At 48.5% G+C, this 23065-nt stretch overlaps 1 protein-coding gene across 2 annotated transcripts; it reads left to right on the forward strand.

The window, feature by feature from the left end:
- The first annotated feature begins 9526 nt into the window (after positions 1 to 9526).
- MPI (mannose phosphate isomerase) lies at positions 9527 to 22610 on the forward strand. 2 transcript variants are annotated; one of them, XM_020994523.2, is made up of 8 exons: positions 9527 to 9606; positions 15778 to 15908; positions 17823 to 18020; positions 18863 to 19004; positions 19424 to 19606; positions 20773 to 20946; positions 21624 to 21832; positions 22123 to 22610. In XM_020994523.2, the coding sequence occupies exons 1-8, from the start codon at positions 9591 to 9593 to the stop codon at positions 22339 to 22341; spliced, it is 1272 nt and encodes a 423-aa protein (XP_020850182.1). In that variant the 5' UTR covers positions 9527 to 9590; the 3' UTR covers positions 22342 to 22610. The 2 variants fall into 2 exon arrangements, with proteins under 2 accessions (XP_020850182.1, XP_078006931.1); XM_078150805.1 differs by lacking the exon at positions 15778 to 15908 and having other exon boundaries at positions 9583 to 9606.
- The last annotated feature ends 455 nt before the right edge of the window (positions 22611 to 23065 follow it).

The following is a 23065-nucleotide window of genomic DNA, read 5'->3' on the forward strand; positions in this document are numbered from 1 at the left end:
TGCCTGCGCAGGCGCAGCGGCGAATAGGGCGGCCTTTGAGGCATCACAGCGCTCGGCTCCGCCCTCCCTCCCTGGCAGGCGTTACGCGCTTGCGCAGTGCCTCCTTGTTATGTCTTCCCTCCCTCTCTCCCCCTCCCCCCAGTCCCACTTGCGGCTTCTGCTCCGGAGCTGACATATGGACCAGGAAGCCCAGGAGTAAGAGACACGTAGGGCCCTGACCCGTTCTTAGTCGTATGACCCTAAGCCTCGATTTCTTCATCTGTAAAATGGGGATGAGCATGTTTCACAGGGATCTAGTGAAGTGTTGAACGTTTCTTTATTCCCTTGTTTTTGACCCTCTTTCCGAAGTGGGATACAGCTCATCCCTTTCTTATAGGTGGCTAAGTGGATGGAGTGCTGCAACTGCATTCAGGACGCCCCGAGTTCAAAGCCAGCCCTAGACACTTGCTAGCTGTGTGACCCTAGCAAGTCACTTTTCTTTTCCCTTGGTTTCCTCAGCTATCAAAAAGAGGCACAAGCACAGCCCCTTCCTCCCAGGGCTGTTGCATCAAAAGAGCTTTGCAAACCGTAAAGCTCGATGGCACTGACAGCTATTATTACATTATTAGGAGCAGGTCCATCGAAGCTTTTTAAATGATGCAGAAGAAGTGGGGGGCGGGGTACATGCTATGGAGAGGTGCCATCTGCTGCCTTCCTGGGGAAGTCTCTAACCAAACCCCAGTTCCTCCCGTGGCTTTGGTGTGACTTAACAATAGTTGAAGTTGCAGAAGAAGCATACTGATTATGCCGGATTTGGGGAGAAGTAAAAAAAAAAAACAACCCAAACCAAGGTGGGAAAAGGAAGCCTGGGTGTTGTGTTTTGTTTTGTTAAGTTGTGAAGAGCGACTTTAATATTCCCAGGGGTTTTCATGGTTTGTTTCTCATGGTTTGAATCACTTGCATCTCGGTTTAATTTGCTCATGGCAGCTTCCCCACTGAGGCTGGTAGCAACACAGGTACCACCTGCATTTGGCAGGTGAGGAAACTGAGGCCCAGAGGAAGGAAAAAATTTACCCAGGGTCTCCACAAATTGTTGGCAGAGGTAGGAAAAAGTCAGGCCAAGTCAAGTCAATAAGCATTTATTAAAGTACCCAATATGTGTCAGGAATGGTGCTAAGCACTGGGGATATAAAGAAAAGCCCCCCTCCCCCCAAAAAGGAAAAAAAGTCCCACCTTGAGGGAGCTTACAGCCTAATGGGGAAGACTGGTGTCACTGGATCCCAGAGTACACAGGGAGGAGTAAAGTACAAGAATACTGGAAAGGTGTTAGGGGCCCAGGATGTGAAAGGCTTTGAGGGTACTTTCTTTTTGATTCTGCAGGTGATACGGAGCCAGTGGAGTTTACTGGCAGGGCTGGGATGTGACATGGTCAGACCTGCACTTCAGGAAGGTCGGTTTGACAGCTGAGCGGAAAGTGGACTGGAGTGAGGAAAGAACTGAGGCACCCCGCTCCCACCCCCAGCAGGCTTTGCAACAGTCCAAGTGAGAGGGGATAAGGGCCTGAGCCAAGGCGTCCGAGGAGAGAAGGGGGCACGGGTGAGAGATGCTAATAAGTGGCAAGATTGAACCAACAGTGGGGGTGAGAGATCAAGGAGCTGAGGACAACACCTAGGTTTGTAGGCCTGGATTTCCAGGAGGATGATGGTGTCCTGGACAATAAGAGGAAAGTTGGGAAGAGGGGAAGATTTGAGGAAAGATGAGTTCAGTTCTCCTGGTCCAGCGGTGGGGAACCTTCGGCCTCAAGGCCGCATGTGGCCCTCTAGGTCCTCAGTGCGGCCCTTTGACAGGATTCTGGATTATGTCAAAGGGTGGCACTTGAGGACCTAGAGGGCCACTTGTAGCTTTGAGGCTACAGGTTCCCCACTCCTGGACTAGTCTGTGCCAATTCTACTGGAAAGGGTTCCTATACCTGAAATGTAGGTAGAGGGTTGATGTTGGGAGGGAGGAGGGAGGAAGAGGTTAGGGAACTGAGGTGAGGGATCCAGAGCTCAGCAACAGCCAGCTCCAGGGCAGACGGGAGTAGTACAATCTTGTCTCCTGTGTGTGCCTTGTTTTCTTCAGCTAGACTGTGCCCTTGGGAGGCAAGGATCACATAGCATTTCTTGTATATCCCCATGGTCCCCACCACAATACTAGGCACATGGCAAGTACGCACTATGGGATTAGCAGCAGAAATTCCACCTTGGAGCAACTCCACGGTTCTGCCAGTCACTGAGGATAGACAGGGCAAGGCCAAGGGGAAAAGCAGCACATTTGGGAATCCAGAGACCTGTGTGCAAATCCCAGCCGTGGACTTGTGTTTGGATAACCTCCTTTAAAAAGTTTCTCTGCAAGGACAATTTTAGCCTCAGTCTAAGATGGGATCCTCCTGGCTCAGTTTCCCCATTATATTCTTTTGAAAAGGAATGTTACTGGGGCAGCTAGGTGGCACGGTGGATAGAGCATTGGCCTTGGTGTCCGGAAGACCCGAGTTCAAAGCCAGCCTCAGACTTGTGACTCTGGGCAAGTCACTTAACCCCAGTTGCCTCACCAAAAAAAAAAAACCAAACAAATGGTGAAAAGGAATGTTACCCACCTGACTATTCCTGAGTCTGGCAATGAAGTGGATTTGATACTGCATGGTTGGAAAACTGAATTAACTGAATCCAAACAGAGCTAAGGATGCTTTATCCTCTCATATTTGGGCCCTATAACTAGTCCCTGCTTTATATCTGGACCCTGCAGTCTTTTTTGTCAGATTTCGTCTTCCAGAGTACAGACCATTCACCTACAGTTGGTAGCAAACAGCGGGTACCAGCCAATGTCTCCCCATGTTTCCTTGGATGCAGCCTGTGCTTGGTGCCAGTCAGCTTCCTCTTTGGGACCCTTGCCAGCAGGAAGCAGTTTCAGAAGCCGAGACTTTCGCCCCTTACACCAAAAAAGAATTTGTGTCCCATTTGTTTGGGGGGGGGAATGATGAGGATGGGATCTAGACCCTAAAAAGGACAAACCCTGCACTTTCCCACGTGGCCAGATCTCTGGCATTCCCCTGAGGCTATAATCCCATCAACTGGCCTTTCACTGTGGACCTCCCCGTGGTCCCAGGCCACTTCCCACCCTTAATCCTATCTAGGCTCTATTCCCCCTAGGCCAGTGGTCCAGGTCCCTGGAATTCTGTTACCTCATAGATTACTTGGCCACTCCTAGATCCCTCCCATAGCCTTAAGGTATATAAGGTCCATCTTGTCTCCATAAAGGTGCTTAGATTCTTAAAATCTAGCCAATAGCTCACTAATGTTCAGACTCCTTAAAAGTCTGCCCAGTATGATGTTGTAATAAACCTTGTCTTTGGCTGAAAAAAAAAGTTTCTCTACAAGTACTAGGAAATAATATTTTTCTTTAAAAAGCCCTTTCTCAAATTCTTTGGAAAACCCCTTGGTAAAGTGGATTGTTAGGTCAAAACCAAAGGGGGAAAAAAAACATTTCATCTGGGCTACCCCATAGGAAGTGCCCTCTTTCACCTAACAGGCCGTATTCTCATTGCCCCCATTCTACTTAGACTTGTTCAGCTGTTTTCAATCCTGTCTGACACTTTGTGACCCCATTTGGGGTTTTCTTGGCAAAGACACTGGAGTGGTTTGTCATTTCCTTCTCCATTTTACAGATGAGCAAACTGAGGCAAACAGAGTGAAGTAACTTGCCCAGGGTCCCACACCTAAGTAAGTTGTCTGAGGCTGGATTTGAACTCAGGTCCTCCTGATTCCAGGCTCCTTGATCTACCCACTGCACCAACCAGCTGCCCTAACTTAGACTTACAATATAGATTTGTGGAAGGGATCCCATTGGTTCCTCAAGGAAGAGGGTGGCCCAGAAGTGGACTAGAGATAGGGTTGCTCAATTGTTCTGAATGTCAGTTCAGAACTATGTTTTTACATATCTTCATTCTCTTTCTTCAATACCTATAAATGTTACCTGAAAGGAGCACAGTCATGTCTCTCAGGGAGGGCAAGAGGGACCGTGCCAATGTTGGCATCTTTCTTTGAATTTACATTAATGTTAAACCAAATACAGTTGTTTCTGACAGGTTTGAACCTAAAACACAGTTGAGAGGCAGCTCTTGAACTTCATGGTTTTCATGGTGCTAAAGCTGGCTCTGTATAACAGCCACCCTGCTGCTTCTCAGTAATGGGAAGGAAAACAATGGGACATGAGGCTGGAAAGGCCCATTGCTGAGGGCTTTAAATGCTAGGCAGAGGTGTTCCCTTTTCTGCAATAGGATGGGTCCCATGAAAAGTCCAAGGCCCCTGCAGCTGACTTTTCTCTTCTGTCTTACGACACCACCCAAGGATCATATTTCAGCTATTTTGCATTTGAGCCTGAGTTCAGTGACTGCTGACCCAGCAAATTCAGGGCCTTGCTAGTGGTAGGGTCTAAGGAGGTAGAAGTGACAGCCTGGAGCTGGCAAGACTTCGAGTCCTCACTCATTTGCCCTTCTCTGATACTGACTTAGAGCTTGTCGATTATCAACAAGCCAGCCCTAACTATTTATTCATGAGAATTGGGGTAGAAGAGCAGAACAGAGTATAAGGGACCCCTATGGGGAGAGAAGGTGGGGGTGCCCATGCAGTAGGTAAGCCCGGAATCCAAGGGCAGTCTTAGAATAGAGGCACATGGAAGATGGAGGAGTGGTGAGCAGGACATAGATAGAGGACAGGGGTGTGGAAGGGAGATAGAGGGTCACTGGCTGAGGGTTATAGGGTGGGAGGGTGTGAAGGCTCAGAATTCTGTAAGTGTTAAACTGGACTAATATAGGGGATTGATGATCCAGGCTACTTGTGTAAGAGGAAACAGAGGAAGGGGAGGATGTTATGTTTTCCTGCCCTTAAAGCAGGAGTTCGTAACCTTTTTTTGTGCTAAGGACCCCCTTTGGCAGTCTGGTGAAGTCTATGGCCCCCTTCTCAGAATCATGTTTTTAAATGCACAAAATAAAATACGTACAATTAAAAAGGAAACCAATTATATTGAATCCAGTTATCCAAAGTTCTCTTTGTTTGGTGGGTTTTAAACACAAAAGTTTACAGATCTGAGGTTAAGAATCTGTGTTTAGGGAATCCCCCTGGAGGAAATACATACCTGACATGTGGGAAGCCTCTAGTCAGAGCAGATTAAATTCAATTTGACAACTGAATGCCTATTATGTGGCAAGTACTGTGCTAGGCAGTGGGGGGAGGGGGAAGCAAAATGATCTGGCTTTTTTTAAGGAGCTTACATCTCTTCTGGAGAGAAACAATATGTACATACAGATAGATACAAGATAAAAACAGACTAAATATAATTCGGGAGGTGAGGGGAACACTGAAAACTGGGGAGATTGGGAAAGTCTTCCTGGAGGAGGAGGCATCTGACTTGTGGGTAGAACGAAGCAAGGGATCCTCCCAGGCAAAGGTGAGGAAGAAGGGTTTTCCAAACCCAGGAGATGAGAGAGACAACTTCTGGTATACCCAAAGAGACTGCAGAAATGCTTGGAGATCACCTCTGAAGGCTTCCTCCTTCTCAATGAGCACCTGTGAGTTGAAGCTGGGCAGATTTCTGCACACGGGTATGGCGGGGGCGCTGAGGAGGAGCTGGTGTCACATTTAGGTGACTGGATTCAGGAGGGACTAGTGAGACTTCATGGAAGAGAAAAGCCAAGAAGACTTTGACCTTAGAACTGGAAGGGTCACAAGGGACCAACTCCCTCATTTTACGAGAAAATGTTGAGGAAACTGAGGTCCAGGGAAATTTGTCCAAAGTCCTGTTGTTGGCTCTCTGTGACCTCATTTGAGGTTTTCTTGGCAAAGATACTAGATTACTTTGCTATTTCCTTCTCCAGCTCATTTTACAGATGAAGAAACTGAGGCAAACAGGGTGAAATAACTTGTCCAGGGTCTCACAGCTAAGAAGTGTCTAAGGCTGCATTTGAACTCGGGTCTTCCTGACTTCAGGCCCAGCATTCTAACCACTGTACCACCTAGCTGCTCCTTGTACTACCTAGCTGTCGTAGCTGTCCAAAGTCATACACATATTAAATGGCTGAATTGAACCTAGGTCCTTTTGACTCCTGAGACAAATGGGGAAGAGAGGAAGAAACAAGTATTTCTCCAGTGCCTACAGTGTATCAGGCGCTGTGCTAAGCACGTTGCACGTCATTACCTCACTTGCTAATGTGGGAGTCACTGGAGGTCTGGTGGATGGTTACTGGTCTGTGATGTAGAGGGGACGCCTATTCCCAGGTTGGTTCTCAGCAGTCCCTTCAACCCTTCTGACTCAAGTCTCTGTCCTGCACTTCCTAGCTGCCATTTACCACCTTAAAAGTTGTGATACTCTTCCTGCTCTTAAGGAATCTAAGATCAAGTTGGTGAGCTAAATAATAAATAAAAATTTAAAAAGCAGCACGAACGCGGGAAAAGATCACTCTGAGACACTAGGCTCGATCATTAAGTGCTATATGAATTCAAAGGAGGGAGAGACCACCAATCAGATGGCTGATTTCCTAACATTCCCCACCCCACTACAACCCTTCAGTTTGTAAATGAGGACACTGAGCCAGCCCCACAGCTCTGTAGATGGTCATTGTGGGGGGGGGGGGAGTGAGCAGGATCTGGGATTCAAGTCCATTAACTCCAGATAAGGAGTGGGTTTTCACTACCCCGTGCTGAAGATAAATGAGAGTTGATTCTAGCTGATTCTAGGATGGACTGGCAGCTGGACTTAGTGAGAGGACATACCGTTGTTCAGTTGTTTCAGTCATGTCCAACTCTTCATGACCCCATTTGGGGTTTTCTTGGCAGAGATACTGGATTGGTTTGCCATTTCCCTCTCCAGCTCATTTTACAGATGAAGAAACTGAGGCAAACAGGGTGAAGTGACTTGCCTAGGGTCACACAGCTAGTTAAGTGTTTGAGGCTGGATTGGAACTCAAGATGTCTTCTGACTCAACTGAGCCCAGTGCTTTATCCACTGCGCCACCTAGTGGCCAGAGTGGTGATATGGAGAGAGCCAATACAGCAGTCCATCCCACATCTAACTTGACCTAGAGGTGGGCATAGGTTAGAGATGTGATAAAGGAAAGAAGGCTTCTGGGAGGAGGTGGGCTTGGAATTGATCCCTAAAAGCTGGAGAGGTTGATTCAATTGAGAAGGCAGAGTGGAGCCTGTGAGGACATTGCAGAGAACTGAGTAGCAGGGAACAGTGAAAGATTTGGGGGATGAGGTAGATTGGCTTGACTTAAAATAGAAGGCTGGTCTAAGGAAACAGTGGGAAATCACCAGATAAATCGTAACCTTCTTGAGAGCAGGTATAAAAGCTTTTCTTAATCTGCTTATCCTCTGCACCTAACACAATGCCTAGCACATAGTAGGCACTTAATAAATGCTTGTCAAATAGAATTATTTTTTTAATGTTTAGCACAGGGCTGGGCACATCCTATGTGCTGGGTATATTATTGGTTGAATGAGATGGTTGGTTCAGTCCCTTTTTATAACAGCAAAACAACCCAAGGGAGAAAAAGGAGGCAGCTTAGGCTGGACAAGGTACCACCACTGCCTCCCCTGAGACTTTGATGAAGACAGCCCAGAGACTTGGGAATAGCATTGCCCCCAGATCACCAGTCTTGCTGAAGCCATCACCTGGGGAAGTTAATTAGTGTGGAGAAGGGGTCAGTTAACTCCATCCACTGCTACCTACAATCAAGTAAATAAGTCAACAAGCATACAATAAGAATGATGATAGCTAACATTTATATAGTGCTTTCTATGTACCAGGATCTGTGCCAAGCACAGGGGAGACAAAGAAAGGTAAAAGTTCCTGCTCTCCAGGATTTCACAGTCTGGGGGCAGGGATGGGGGACAGCAACATGCAAACAACCATGGAGAAACAAGATACAGATGGGATACGTTGGAGATTATCAGTACAGGGAAGGTGCTAGAATTAAGAGGGGTTGGGAAAGGCTACAGGGTCTCAAGCTAGTATGGAGGAGATAGGAGCGCTGCTACCATCTGGACCACCATCTCTCTCAGGGGAGGGAATGCATGATTCTAAACCCAAGAACCTGGGAACGACAGTGCTTCCAGATCATCATTAAGAAGAGAAATTACTTTGGGGAAGGGGTCCACTTTCTCAACCACCACCACCAATGGGAACAAGGCCAGAGGAGATGTGGCCTGGCTTCTCTTCCAGCTATGGCCACAGTTGCCAAAACCCTGTTAAAGAAAGTTCTTGCCACCAGAGACATTAGCCCCTTCAAGTCAACATTAGAAACATATATGATTGAATTGGTGGAAGTGACATAAAAAATGAGGCAATATCTCCTGCTGTGCTGCTGCATCCTAAAGGCCCCTGGGCCTTTCTATCTGGCTTAAAGATGAAACTTCCTATCTCTCGTTAAAGTAATACTAATAATAGCTAGCATATACATAGCAATTTAAGGTTTGCAAAATGCTCTACAATTATGATTTGGTCCTCATGACAACCCTGGGAGATATTATTATTAGCCCCATTTTACAGATGAGGAGCTGGAAGCAGTTAAGTGACTTGACCAGATTACACAGCTAATAATTATCTGAGATGGGATTTGAATCTAGGTCTTCCTGATTCCAGGCCCATTAAGCTTCCTTAGAAGAGGGACTGTATTACTTTTCTTTTTTTAATTTTTTAAAAGTATATTTTAATTTCACTAAGTATTTCCCAATTACATGTAAAAATTTTTTAACATTCATTTTCTTAAATTGTGAGGTCCAAATTCTCTTCCTCCTTCCCCTCCCCCATCCTTTGAGGAGGCAAGCAACATTCTATCACTTTTCTACTTATACACCCAAAGCTTAGCACAGTGCTTTGAAGATAGTAAGCATTTCATAAATGCTTCCTCCCTCCCCCACCCCCCCTTCAGCTAAGTGGTGCAGTGGATAGAGCCTCTGGCTGTGGCCTCAGGAAGACCTGGGTTCAAATCCAGCCTCAGACACTTACTAGGTGTGTGACCCAGGGCAAGTCATGTCACCCCCTCTGTAAAATAGGGATAATACAATAATAACAATCGTACTATCTACCTCTCTTGGTTGTTGTGAGAAACAAATGAAACACTATTTGCAAAGCACTCTATAAATGCTAGCTAGGATACTTCATTTTACATGACAGGCACACTTCAGCAAACAGAAATCCCAGGGTCAGGTCATAGGGTCCCCAAAGCTGCCCCTCCACTGGGACTGTCACATCCTTCTCCTCCCTTCTCCTCCTCCTACCTCTCGCCTCTTCCTTACCTCCTCCTCTCTCCCTCCTCCCCCTTACCTCCTCTTCCTCCTCATCCCTCCCTCCTCTTCCATCCTCTCTTCCTCCCTCCTCCTCCTGCTCCCTCACTCCTCCTTACCTTCTCCTCCCCGTCCCCCTTACCTTCTCCTCCTCCTACCTCTCGCCTCTGAAAGAGTCCGCGGGGCTGAGCCTCGACCAGGACTACATTTCCCAGGGGGCCCCGCGCTCAGGCTGGTGACGTAACACTCGGCTCTCGGGAGATCCAGACGTGCCGGGAGCCGGGAGCGAGGATGGCCGACTCGCGAGGTGACCTAAGGGCCTGCAGGGGATGGGGGGGTAAAAGGGGGACACACGGTGGGGGAAGCCCCTCGCGTGGCTCGCGACTCCACGGAGGGCGGCGGGAAGGGGGTCAGGGTTGGAGCTGGTCTCCCGGGGTAACGGGGGGCGGAGTCTCGGTCCCGGACTCCGGATGTGTTTGGGGTTCCCCGCTGGGAGGGACCTTAGGGAGAATCCAGCCGCCTCCAGTGCACACATAGGGAAACCGAGGAGCGCGGGGCGGGAGGCGTCAACGAAGCTGGGGCGCACCCCTAGGCCCCCCGACGCCGAGGTAGTGCTGTAGAGTTTGCGAAGTGCTTTAGCGACAGGAGCTCCTCTAGACCTCCCAGCAGCCCTGGGGGCTGGGGCCATTCTTATTATTCTCCATTTGACAGATGGGAAAACTGAGGCAGGCAGTGGGGAAGCTGTTACTGCCTGGGAAGGGTCCTCCTGACTCTGGCTCCTACCCACTGGGCCACAGTAGGATCGTAAGGAGCCTTGGAGGTCATCCCGTAGTAAGGGCTGGCCTCCATACAGGCTTTAAGGTTTGGGGAGTCATCGAGACCCAAGTTCAAATCCTGCCTCAGACACTGCCAAGTCACTTCCCGGCTGTCTGCCTCAGCTTCCTTATCTGTGAAATGGGGGTCATAGTTGCACCTACCTCCTAAGGTGGTTATGAGGATCAAATGAGAAAATGTGTAAACCTTAAAGTACCTACTATGTGCTAAGTGCTGGGGCTGCTTCTTTGTTTTTGTTCCCTCAAGTCTGATTCTCTGGTGACCCCATTTGTGGTTCTCTTAGCAAAGACCCTGGAGGGGTTGCCATTTCCTTCCTCCTTCCTTTGCTCATTTTACAGATAAGGAAACTGAAGCAAACCCATTTAAGTGACTTGCCCAGGGTCACCCAGTGTGTGAGGTCAAATTGGAATTCAGGAAGAGTCTTCCTGACTCCAAGGCCTGCCGCTGTATCGGCTACACCACCTAGCTGCCCAAGTGCTGGGGATACAATTAATAAGAAGACAGTTCCTGCCCTCAGGGAGCTTCCAGTCTAATGGGGGGAGACCACACACAGAAGGAGGCAGGAAAGGTGGTGGTGGTGGGGAGGCCAGAGGGTATGGGGGCGCATCGTGTTCTGGCAGAGCAGCAAATGCAGAGGGGAGTTTCTATTAATATTAATTCATATAGATATTATTAATCCATTAACATTTCTTAAGTACCTGCTGTGTGCCAGGCACTGAGCTGCGCACCTTGGATGCAAAAGGAGGCAGAAGGCAGTGCCAGCCCTCAGGGAGCTCACTATCTAATCCAGGAGAATTATACTCAATATTATGACTTTTTGTCTCTGGCTTCTCTGCTCAGCCTTGGGGGTTGGGGGTTGATCCTTACCCCATACTCACCGTCCAAGGAGGAAGCTTTGGCTTCTCATTGTTCCTAAGTGGACTCAAGCCAGCGTCATTCCCAGCTCCACTCCAGAGCCTGCCTCCTTCAGCCAAACCCTGTGGTGCTATGGAAGTGTGAATCAGGAGCAGGAGGAGCACCTAGCAGATTGTCACCTTTCCTTGGGTGCTTCTGGGGAGCTCCCTCTCCAAGTTAACCCCCACTCCCACATTGAGGTGACTCAGATATTAGAGGCCTACCATCTACCTGCAGGCTGGGGCAGATTCTGCCAAGCCAAGACGGCTCTGTAACAGAAGCGTCCACTCTGCTTCCTGAGGATGAGCCTAGCTCTTTAGAGAGAGGCCCATGACCAGGAGGCTGGTCCCCAGGAAGAAACCTCTTTGAGGGTGAGTCCCTGTGGCCAACTTGAACTCAAAGAATACAGACAAGAGCCCCAGGTGGAGGGGCTCCTGGCATTTCAGGAGTAAACACCCTCCACCAGGGCAAGTCAGCACCTTTGCAATTTGTCATCTTAGAGCTAAAGTGTTAAGGGAATTCCCTCAGGTCCTACTGCCAGTGAGTGTGAAAGGTGGGACTCCCAGTTCTGAGGCTGTTTCTCTAATGACTACAACATAGCTTCTCAAATTCTCAGTATTATAAATAGGTTTGTTAAAGTACTTATTTATGGGAAGGGTCTTACACAGAGAGAGAGAGAGAGAGAGAGAAACTGTAAACCCTCAAGAGCTGGAAAGACCCCTTAAGGGCCATCTGTTTAAAAACTGTTCTGCTAGCATTTATTAAGTGCCTGCTGTATATACACATGGTCCCCAAATGCAGAGAAATTATAGTCTAGTGGGGCAAGATGACACACACTAATCTATGCTAATGCACAGTAAGTACATTAAACGGTACAAATCAAATGCTATGTGAGATTCTGGGCGGAAATGTGATTTGTATACTGGAGGGAATCAAGGTAGACTTCTTGGAAGAAACTATTGGAATTGGGATTAAAAGGACATATGGGAATAGATAGATCCCAACCAGGTGGCCATGGGCCAGACCTGATTGGTATTGAAGGCCCTATCGGGGTAGACAAAGGCTGGGCAACACCCCATGCTTGGGGAGGAATGGGAGATAGGAAGGGTAAACTGAGGCCTGCATGTCTGGAGCCTTGACTGCCAGGTTGAGGAGTCTGAACAGACTGGGTGAGCTGTGGGAGGAAGCTCGGTGATGAGGGCAGACGATGAGGAAGCTTTATCAGGCCGAAGTGCATGGGATGTCTACAGTATCCCCACCAGGTAGTTATCCAGCCTCTACTTAAGCACTTCTAGGAAAATGGGAAGCTCACTACCTTTTTTTTTTTTGGTGAGGCAATAGGGGTTAAGTCACAAAGTAAGTGTCAGGTGTCTGAGGCCAGAATTGAACTCAGGTCCTCTGGATGCCAAGGCCAAAGCTCTAGCTCCAGAGCCACCTAGCTGTCCCTGCGCTCCACTACCTCTTGAGAGTGACTGATATGGGATCTTTGTAATGACCTTAAAGTCATCTGAAAGTACAGTTCATTGTGATAAGGTCTTTTAAAGTCTCATTAGGGAGAAGGGGCCAGCTGGGTGGTGCAGTAGATAGAGCACTGGACCTAGGGTCAGGGAGACTTGAGTTCAGATCTAGCCTCAGACACTGTGTGACCCTGGACAAGTCACTTAATCCTGTTTGCCTCAGTTTCTTTATCTGTAAAATGAAGTACAGAAAGAAACGGCAAACCTCTCCAGTATCTCTGCCAAGAAAACCCCAGAATGGGGTCACAAAGAGTTGGACATGACTGAACAACAACAACAGTTGGGAGAGAGGGGGAGGGAGGGAAGAAGATTAGGAAATGGAGAGGATGCAAAAGCCAAAGGTTCAGAGGCTGGACCTGTGATGGTCCAGGACTTCTACCAATGAATCCACTTTGGAGTGTGTTCAGAGCTGCTTCAGGCACTGAGAGCTTGAGGTAATTGTCCAGGATCCCAAAGTCAGTAGTTGCCAGAAGCAGGACTTGAATCCAGGTCTTCCGGACTCTGAGGCCAGCTCTTTAGCCCCTACAGTCTCTCAAAAACAAGAGATATCAATTTTTTTGAAAAATGGTCCTGGAACCAAGAAGCACACCCTGTCCCACTTGGCACCCGTCAACAACCACAGAGTTACAAATGCTTCTACTCACGCAATCTGATTCCAGAAATCAGGGGGCTTGTCTGTGCTCTGCCCTGTATTGGCCTTGCCGGGGGTGGGGAGGGGGTGGGAGAGGGCTCTGCCTTTAGGAGCCCATACAGTTGGAGGAACAATAGCTCAAACCATAGGGAATAAGATGAACCACATGATCATCATGGAATATCAGAGCAGGAGGGCCTTGGGGACCGGGCAGGCCAACCCCTCATTTCATTTTATTTTATTTTTTCAGCCAGAAGCAAGGTTTATTAAAGATTCGCCATGTTGGCCAACTCTTCAGGAAATCTGAACATTTGTGAGCCCTTGGCTAGGTTCTTAAGGAATCCAAGCACCTTAATGGGGACAAGATGGACCTCATATACAGAAAGACTGTGGGAGGGCTCTAGGAAGGATCTGGATAGGAGCAGCCAGCAAGCTGGGGTGAACGAGAACACCAGGGACCTGGACCACGTGGCCAAGAGAGAATAGAGTCTAGATAGGATCAGGGGTGGGAAGCAGGCCAGGGGCCTTAGGAAGGTAAGGGCTAGGCTAGGTTAAGGGTTACAGAGAATTGGGAGGGTGAAGATGATAATGAAAGGCCAGTTGATGGGATTCTAGCCTTAGGGGAACGTCCAAGATCTTGATTAAGTGGGAGAATGCAAGGAGAATCCCTTAGATAAATGGGACCCTGCTGGCAAGGGGCATAGAGCTGTCCCTGCCTCTCTGGGTCCAGTTCAAGGGTCAGACTTCAGGTCCAATGGGCTAGAAAACCTTGGACTCAGTCAAAGGTTAGTAGCCTGAGCAATCATCTGGAAGTTGATGGCTAGGACCCTGGAGGAGACAGACCTGGCAAGGAGGTTAACAACAGTTGGGGTGGCATGAAGAGCTCGCCCAGAATTTCCCTGATCCCAAACAATTAGCTCAGCTGTCTCCCACACTTCCGGGGGAACATGGGGAGGTCTGGTGCACAAAGGGAAAAAGGAGATGGAAGGCTTAACCAGATAAGATTGGCTCTCCCAACTTCACCATCAGGTCCCTTCCCAACAAAGAGGCAGGGCAAGAGGAGAGCATAAGGAAGGAGTGTATTCAAACAATAGTAATTGGGCCTGAGGTGTTTGGGGTCCCCTTGCCAATTTCTGCAGTTTCCTCCTAATATCTGGGGCAGACTAATTAATGAAATACATGCTAAGGATTCTTGCCCCTTCTATAGAATTGGGATCTAAATTCATATACTTTTAAATAGCTTCTACTAGCATGACTTGGAAAAGGGCAGGGTTTTCCTTTTCTCCCTGAGTAATTTCCTTAATTTTTTGAAAATTTACTTGCTTTTGGGGGCAGCTAGGTGGCACAGTGGATAGAGCACCGGCCCTGGATTCAGGAGGACCTGAGTTCAAATCCGGCCTCAGACTCATAATACTTCCTAGCTGTGTAACTCTGGGCAAGTCACTTAATCCCAATTGCCTCACTAAAAAAAAAAATTTGCTTGCTTTTGAAATGCAGTTCTTAGGCCTTCTAATGGGCAAATTACCATATAGTCTCTCTTTGCCCTATCCTCACTCTTCTGGGTCAGTAGTGGGAACAGCAGCTGTTTCTGGGGGGGTAGTTTGTGGGGTCAGCCAAATGGTCCCCAGATTTTTGGGCTCGTTCCCAGATTCTCCTCAGTGGTACAGCAGGTGAAGAAGATATGCAAATCACCCCAAGAAAGCTTGAAATTTAGGGACATGTCCCTAAAGCCCTCAGTAAACTTAGTGGACTCTTCTGAGTATCATCCCAGTTTCTCTTTAACCTGAATGAAGTCTAAAATGGAGAATGGAACATGCACCCTAATTGTCCCATTAGGGGAGGCAGTAACTTCTCTTAGGGAAAAAAAGCCCTGAAGGTGCTGTGGGAACAGGGGCTCCCCTCATTTTACAGAGAAGGAATCTAAAGCCTAGAGGATCATGATTTAGAACCCAAGGGATCAAAGTGCTTTGCCCAAAGGGCTGTGGGGAATTCTTGCCAAAGCTGGCATTCAAAGCGAGGCTCCTTCCACTGTTCAGTGTGGCTAAAATGAGGGTTCTGGGAGTTCAGTTTGCAAGCACACGTATGTGACCCTCTCTGCAATCACACACACAATTCAGATCCTCGGCACTCATAGGCACACACACCTGTGGGATGTTGGGGAGTCTGCTGAGTGTCCGGGAGAGGGAATCTCCTTTTCTGAGAGGGCCTAGTGCCCCAAGAGCATCACTGGTTCACTAGGATTGGGGCTGCAGGGCAGGCTTTGAGTTTCTCATAAATCAAGGGTCCTTGACTGGGCTCTGTGACCTTTATTGGAAAAAAAATACTTAGATACCGTTTCAAAGTAATTCATTTCCTCTGCAATCCTATGTATTTTATGGCATTAAAAACATTCGGGGGAGGAGATGGTGAGGGCTCCACCAGATTGCCAAATGGGTCTAAGACCCCAAAAGGATAAAAGCTCCTTCTCCTCAGTCTGCGAAGAGCCAGTGAAAGCAGCTCTACAGTTGGACTGGACCTGACCAGTATCTTCTTAGCCCCTTCCCATAAAGCCAGGTGTTTAGAAAGCACCAGAGTTTGGGCTGACCATCTTCTCCTCCCGCAGTGTTCCTGCTGTCCTGCCCCGTTCAGCATTATGCCTGGGGGAAGTTGGGCTTTTCCAGCGAAGTGGCCCAGTTGCTGGCAAACAGTGACCCAATGATGGTCCAAATTCAAGAGGACAAGCCATATGCAGAGGTGAGGAAGGCCCTTTCTCTCACAGATGAGCCATGCCCAGGGATCCAGAAACTGTCCTAGGGAGCCCCAGCCACCCTGGAGTCCTTCAGCTTCTCGTGGTAACCTATTCCCCTTTGGCAGGTGATTAGAAAGAAGGAAGTTCAACCCAACCAGTGCTTACAGACTGAAAGATAACACTGACACAAACAGATGTGATTTTCTGCCAGCAGAAAGGAAACAGGAGGTTTGAAAAAACATAATCTGGGGGTGGTTATTCTTTTTTTCCTCAAAACTTATAGCAGTCACTGATTCCCTCCTCAATTTTGAGGCTTAACTTGCACAGGGAAAATAGGGGGTGGGGGACAGGGGATGGACCATGACCCAGGACAATCAGAAGGCCCATCAGATTGATAATAATTCCATATACCTGTACAGTGTCTACCATTTGACCCTATCAACCTACCCACCTGTGAGGTCGGTGAACAGTCAAAACTGAGTCCCAGATGGAATACTATTGTGCTATAAGAAATGATGAACAGGCTGACTTCAGAAAAAACCTGGAAAGACTTGTATGGTCTGATGCTGAGTGAAGTGAGCAGAACCAAGAGAACATTGTACACAATAACAGCCACGTTGTGTGATGACTAATATTGATAAACTTAACCCTTCCCAGCAATGCAAGGATCTAAGACATCTACAGAGGCCTCATAATGGAAAATGCCATCCACATCCGAAGAAAGAACTATGGAAGTTGAATTGCTATTTTTTTTCTCTTCTGTTGAGTTTTGTTTCCTCTTTCTGATGGTTCCTCCTATTGGTTTTAATTTTTACTTACAACATCACTAATGTGAAAATATGATTAATAGGAATGTAAATGTATAGTCTATATCAGATTGTGCGCCGTCTTGGGGAGGGGGGTGGGGAGGAAGGGGGAGAAAAATTTTAAACTCAAAAGCATATGGAAGTGACTGCTGATAAATCAAAATAAGTTAATAAAATTTGTTTTTAAAAAAAATTGAGTCCCAGAGAAGTTAGGTGATGTGCTCAAGGTGCCATCTCTACTTAGTGAACCAAGTCCTCCAGACTCTAGCCCAGTACTATGGTTGCCTACCTAATGATAGAATCAGGGCTCAAACTCCATTCTCCTGACACAGTCTGGGACTACTCCAACCTGTAGATGTTTGGGAGTTGGTGATCTTGTGTTGAGATGGGTGTAGTCAAGGGGGTGTTGTGATTGCAGTTGAAGTAAACTGAGGCACAAAGTTCTGAGTACATTCGGTTTATTGGTCAGTTAGCAATTACCAATAAAAGGGGTCTCTCAGTTCCAGGCAGTCTAAAGACCATGAGATGGGGCTTGCTAGTTTTTATATAGTTTGGGGACAAACAGGAAACATAAAACAACATGACTGGTTGCAAAGTCTTTAGTATCATGATGGAATAGGCGGCTAGCAACAACCTCTCCTCCTTCCATCTTGTTGCTAGGGAAAGCTCATAGGTGGCGTCCACCTGCATGGCTAGAGTCACAGGGATAACAGTCCAGACTTTCTTGAAGGACAGCCAGCATTGCTGCAGAGATAACCGTCTTCCTGGCACCCACCTGCATCTCACAACACTTGTTGGCGAGATCACAGATCTCCCTTAATTGTACATAGAGAGTAAGATGTGTAGAGACAATATGTTTCTTTGATTTAAGGTGATTTATGGGACAACTGAATTTTAAACTAACTCACAGAGGGAAAACTGAACATCTGGACTCATGAACTTCAGAATTTAACTCAGAGACAAAGAAACATGGCTCAAGCAGTTACAGAATAGAAACAAAATCACTACAGGATTTTCTCAGGGGTCTGTACCTGATTGTGGTGCTGGCTTGATCCTCTAAGCAGTAACTCACCATCACTTTCCCTGTCTGACTAATGATTCTCTCCTGTTCAGATGTGGATGGGAACCCACCCCCGGGGTGACGCTGTGATTCCTGACACTGATATTTCGGAGAAGACCCTGGGGAAGTGGATTGCCAACAACTTGCCTTGCTTAGGGAACAGTGTCAAAAAAACCTATGGAAATCTGCCTTTCCTCTTCAAAGTGCTATCTGTCAATACAGCCCTTTCCATCCAGGCACATCCCAATAAGGTAGGAGATAAGCATGGGCCAGTGACAATGAGGGAAAGAGATTTTCTTTTTCAGGATGTCCCCCCACAGCAACCTCACCAGCCCTCCCTGGCACTGACGACGTCACCCTTCCTTGTCCAACCCAAAGCTCAATCCCGAGGCACATGACTGAACTCTCTGGGGCCTGGCTTTGGCTAGCAGGCCATGCCTGGGTATCCAGCATGGGCCAAGCACTGTGTAGATGCTCTGCCACTCTCCTTACCTACCCTAGGCCTGTTCCAGAGGACCTGAAGGATCATTCTTTTGCTATAACATGTTAGAGCTGGAAGGGACCCGTGAGGTCCCCTTTACAGTGAGAGGGGCCTGCTTTTATAGGTGCAGCTGAGGCTGAGAGACATGAAATGATTGGTGGGGGAGCTGGAACCAGAGCTTGGGCTTCCCAGCTCTCAAGATGAGGCAGGGGGATCCTCTGACAATAAGAACCTGTGTCCTCGTATCATCCCCAGGTCTCCCAGCAGCACATGCATAGCTGCGCTCACAGCAATATAGCATGTGAGAGTCACAGAGACCTAGTTCTCAGTTGGGTTTGGAGTGAGGCCAGGCCTTCCTCCCTCATGGCTTCTTGGCAAGGCCCTTGGCTGGCCGTGTGCTGAACCAGACCTGTAGCTGAGACTGAACTTATCCAAGAAGCCAGCCCCTGGAACTGAGGGGAAAGGAGACTAGGGCAAACTGTTTGGCAACACCTGCTTGCCTAAGTGTAGGTGGGTACCATGGGATGAGCACAAGTTTGGGAATGCTTCCAGGTAGCTAGAGAGGTGGCCAGAGATCCTAATGTGTTTATCGTCTCCCTGACTCCCTCACAGGAACTGGCAGCGAAGCTTCATGCCCAGGCCCCTGAACACTACCCAGATAATAACCACAAGCCAGAGATGGCCATTGCCCTTACCCCTTTCCAGGCCTTATGTGGCTTCCGGCCTGTCCAGGAGATCGTGGACTTTCTTCAGAGTAAGGCCATGGACAGTAGGGTGGGCCTGGGGCTATGGAAGAAAGGGTAACCACTGGGAGCCAGAGGGTAGCATCCTAAGGGCCTCTAGAATGTTCGGAAGACCTTTTCAGATAGGATGTGACTCAACATCAATCCCAGGATAGCTATAAGACTGATTTTGACAGTGCAGGGAAGTGACTTTCAGTCAAGCTCTTCATGGGGGTGGCTGGGGAGGCTGTGAAGCCTAGAATGAATAGTCCTAAGCAGCAGGGAGGTCTGGAAATTAAAACCACGGGCTGGCCAATGATGTGTTCTTTTGCTGGCTTGTGCCAGCAGTCTCAGGGCTATGAGGATTTGGGGGGCCCTATCCTTGCCACTTCCAGGGCAGGTGGGAGGGGGCCTGGTTCTGGTGTCAGACCCCAGGCTCATCTTCCTGCAGAGGTGCCAGAGCTCCGGCTGTTGATTGGCAGTAAGGCAGCAGAAGAGCTGGAGCAGAGTGTGGGCCAAGACCTCCAGACTATCTCTTCTGCTCTTCGAGTCTGCTTCACCAAAATGATGAAGAGTGAAAAGGAGGACTTTGAGGAGCAGCTCCACATCTTGGTGAAGCGCATCTCTCAGGAAGGTTGGCATGGATGGCTTTGGTGCCATGGTGGGCTCGGCTTGTCAATTCGATGTCTCTACGCTGTCCTGGTGGAGAACCTGGGATGCTCTAATGGGACCTTCACCCTTTTTTCCCCAATGGCGTACACCGAGTGAAACCAAATTTGGGGTGGGCACTGGCTCTTTGGTATTTCATTTTCAACAAGAGTTGCAGTTTAACTGAACATGACAGAACTTTCAAGGTAACATTTAATTGGAGTTATTCTGCATGAACTAGGTGACTCCTAAGATACTTACTAATTCAGTTAAGACTACCATTTTCCCCAATGCTCTGGATACACTTTTTCACCTCCTCTGCAGAGGAAGGGAAAGAAGATCTGGGGCTGCACGAGAACCCATCCAGCCTCGAGAGCCTTTTGTGCTCAGCCATGCCCTTGGGGGACACAAGCTATGGTTCCTACCTTAGGGAGTGCAGGCATGCTGAACAACAGACTGGCACAAGACAGGAGAATCACATATTTAGCTGGCGGGATGCTGTAGGCATCCGGAGCTCATCTCCTGTGACAGCCAGGCTAGTGTCCTTGTCAGCAGAACACGTCTTTGCTCATGCTATCCTCTGAAGCTGTCTTCTTTCCTCCCTTGGGCCTAAGGAACTCCTACCCATACTTAAAGGCTTGGGACCAAGTTCGCTTCCCCACCAGAGTCTTCCTTGACTCCCCCCCACCCACAGGAATAGCTTATCTTTCTGTCGTGTTTGACAGTTTGTGCAACATAGTACCTCATCTGATCCTCACAACTGTGAAGTTGGAGTAGTGCCAGTATTTTCATTTGACAGATGAGGAAATCAGAGCTCGGGTTAAATGATTTGCCCAAGACCACCCCATATAAAAGTGGCACTGGCAGATCCAGAACCCAGGCTCTTATTGATTCTAAAACAAGGGAGTCCAGGAAGCCTCGTGCTCTCTCCCCTTCTCTTGTGCTGTCTAATGCACACATTATAAGCTGCCTTATGTTGTTACTGCACTGTTTTCAGAGACATCTGGATCAGGCCTGTGCCCTGCCAACCACAGCCCCACCCCGCCTTGTCTTTTATTGCCCAGCACAACAGGCCTATGGAGAGGGGGGTGAAGCTTGCAATGGGGAGGATCAGGGGCCTCTGACCTGCTTCTGGCACCTCTTCCCATCTAGTGGCAGAAGGGAAAGATGTGACAGACTGTAATGGGGCACTCCTCCTGAAGCTTCACGAACAGTATCCTGGTGACATCGGCTGCTTTATCATTTACTTCCTGAACTTGGTGATGCTAAAACCAGGGGAAGCCATCTTCTTGGAGGCCAATGAGCCCCATGCCTACTTAAATGGAGGTGAGTGGGGAAGGGCAGCAAGGGCCAGGTGGATGGGTCCACAGGCCAGCTTTCTGGTCCACAGGCTCAGGGTCCCAGCAAGAGGGCCGTATTTCCAAGTAGTGCGGCGGGCCGTAGAGAAATGTGCAGATGTCTCCAGCCACTAACCGCCTTGCTTCCCTCGTTGCTTTTCAATTCCTTCTCACTACCACTTTGACTCAGATCCCCTAAAACACTGGTGTCAGCTCAAAAAGAAATGGATCCTTGTGGGCCACAGACTGACTTAAAAACCACAAGTTAACATTAACTATGGGGTATTTTATTTCATTGTGTTAAACATTTCACAATTGTATTTCAGTCTGGTTCTGACCACTGGCCTGTGCGGCCCCAAGTTTGATATCCTGCCCTAAAATAAAGCTGGGCAAAAGAAGGGGTAAATATGGGGCTGAAGCAGAGACAGAATGTCAAGGGCCTATGTTAGTGAACACTTACTTCCCTTGAGTAATCCTTTATGGGCTGCCTCCTTCAAGGTAGGAGGCTTGGATGTCCTAGGGATAGCTGGTGGTTTGAGGATGGGGTGCTGCTGGAAGAGTGTAGGCCAGCATGGCGGTCAGGGAATCTGTCTTCCTGCTTCTGTGGAGGGAATGCTAGGGGATGGGGAAGATAGGTAGACTGACCAGTGTGTCCACTCCTTCTAGACTGTGTGGAGTGTATGGCATGCTCAGACAACACAGTGCGAGCTGGCCTGACACCCAAGTTCATTGATGTGACAACCCTATGTGACATGCTCAACTACACTCCGGCCCCAAGTAGTTCAAAACTCTTTCCTCCCGTGGCTGATGAAGTTGACCCTTATGTTTTCATCTACAATCCACCTGTACCTGAATTTGCAGTTTTACAGATCAAGGTGAGCTGTGGGGATGCTGCCCCACCTCCTCAATCCCTGGGCCCTCTGGCACCCCCAGGTTAGATATGGGGTATGAGACGAAGGAGACAGGGTGGCTGCTTTAGTGCATACAGGAGATATAGACCAACTTAGTAAAGCTTGTCACTAGGCACCCAGGCTGTGATCAGCACATCTCCACAACCAGCCTACCCCATCCATTTTTCCTTTCCTCCGGGTCTACACTATACCAGTAAGTTAGGGCAATGGCAGGTCCTGCTCCCCTTTGGTTCCATCTACTTCTCTTTCCACAGGTTCCTTCTACCACTCGCTTCTACACGGTTACCAACATAGAGTCAGCCAGCATCCTCCTGGTGGTGAAGGGAAAAGCAAAGGGTAACCCGGCAGTATCCAAGTCTGAGCTCTCCTTGCAGCGTGGCACTGTAGTCTTCATTGCAGCCAATGAGTTTCTCTCATTGGAACTCAGTCCAGAGGAGGACTTGCTGATGTTCCGAGCCTGCTGTCTGCTCTAGCCTCGCCATGGTTAGCCCCGTAGTCTCCCGCCAGCCCATGTTGTGTCTGTGTTGTGTCTAGGAGCAGCTCCAAGAAAGTAGGCTCAAGGATCATGCCAGCTGTTGTTCCTTACCTTGCTCCCAAAAGCCCTGGCCCATCTGGAGGAGCTGGGGAAGGGACCTGTTCTACACAGGTGGGACAACAATCTGTCCACCAGTGGAAGAGGGATATACATGCTGTATCTCTGGAATTATTTAAGCACACAATTAAATGTTGACTGCCCCTCAAAGATGCTGTACTGGGCGGGATGTTGGACCTAATCCCCTCTCCACTCTAAGGTTCTAGGATTTAACACCAGTCTCCCTGTTACTACCCTTGGCAGAAGTCCATGGCACAACATGGCACAGGACACCCCTGTTGGAGACACTGTGCCTGCTGGGCCTGATGCTCCGAAACCTGAGCAAGGCCTTTTTCTCCCCCTCATTTGCTTCAGTTTCTTATTCTGTAGTGGGATCGAGCGGAGGGCTGGTAGCAGTGCTGAGCACATTCCTCCGAAGTTTGCAATAAGCCTCTGTTGGGCAGACCAGTGAGGTGGGGATGTATGGTTTCTATAGAAGGGGCTTCTCCACCACTGGACACGATGCCACAACCCTCAGGGGATGGCTGGTCCAATCCAGAATGGGCTGGCATGCTAGCACTTGTTTTCCTCCCTCCAAAGCTCGCTAGAGTGCCCTGCTTCTGGCA

Source organism: Phascolarctos cinereus, unplaced genomic scaffold, assembly GCF_003287225.1.
Source record: "Phascolarctos cinereus isolate Bilbo 61053 unplaced genomic scaffold, phaCin_HiC Scaffold_3;HRSCAF=262, whole genome shotgun sequence".
In the NCBI taxonomy this organism is placed as follows: domain Eukaryota; kingdom Metazoa; phylum Chordata; class Mammalia; order Diprotodontia; family Phascolarctidae; genus Phascolarctos; species Phascolarctos cinereus.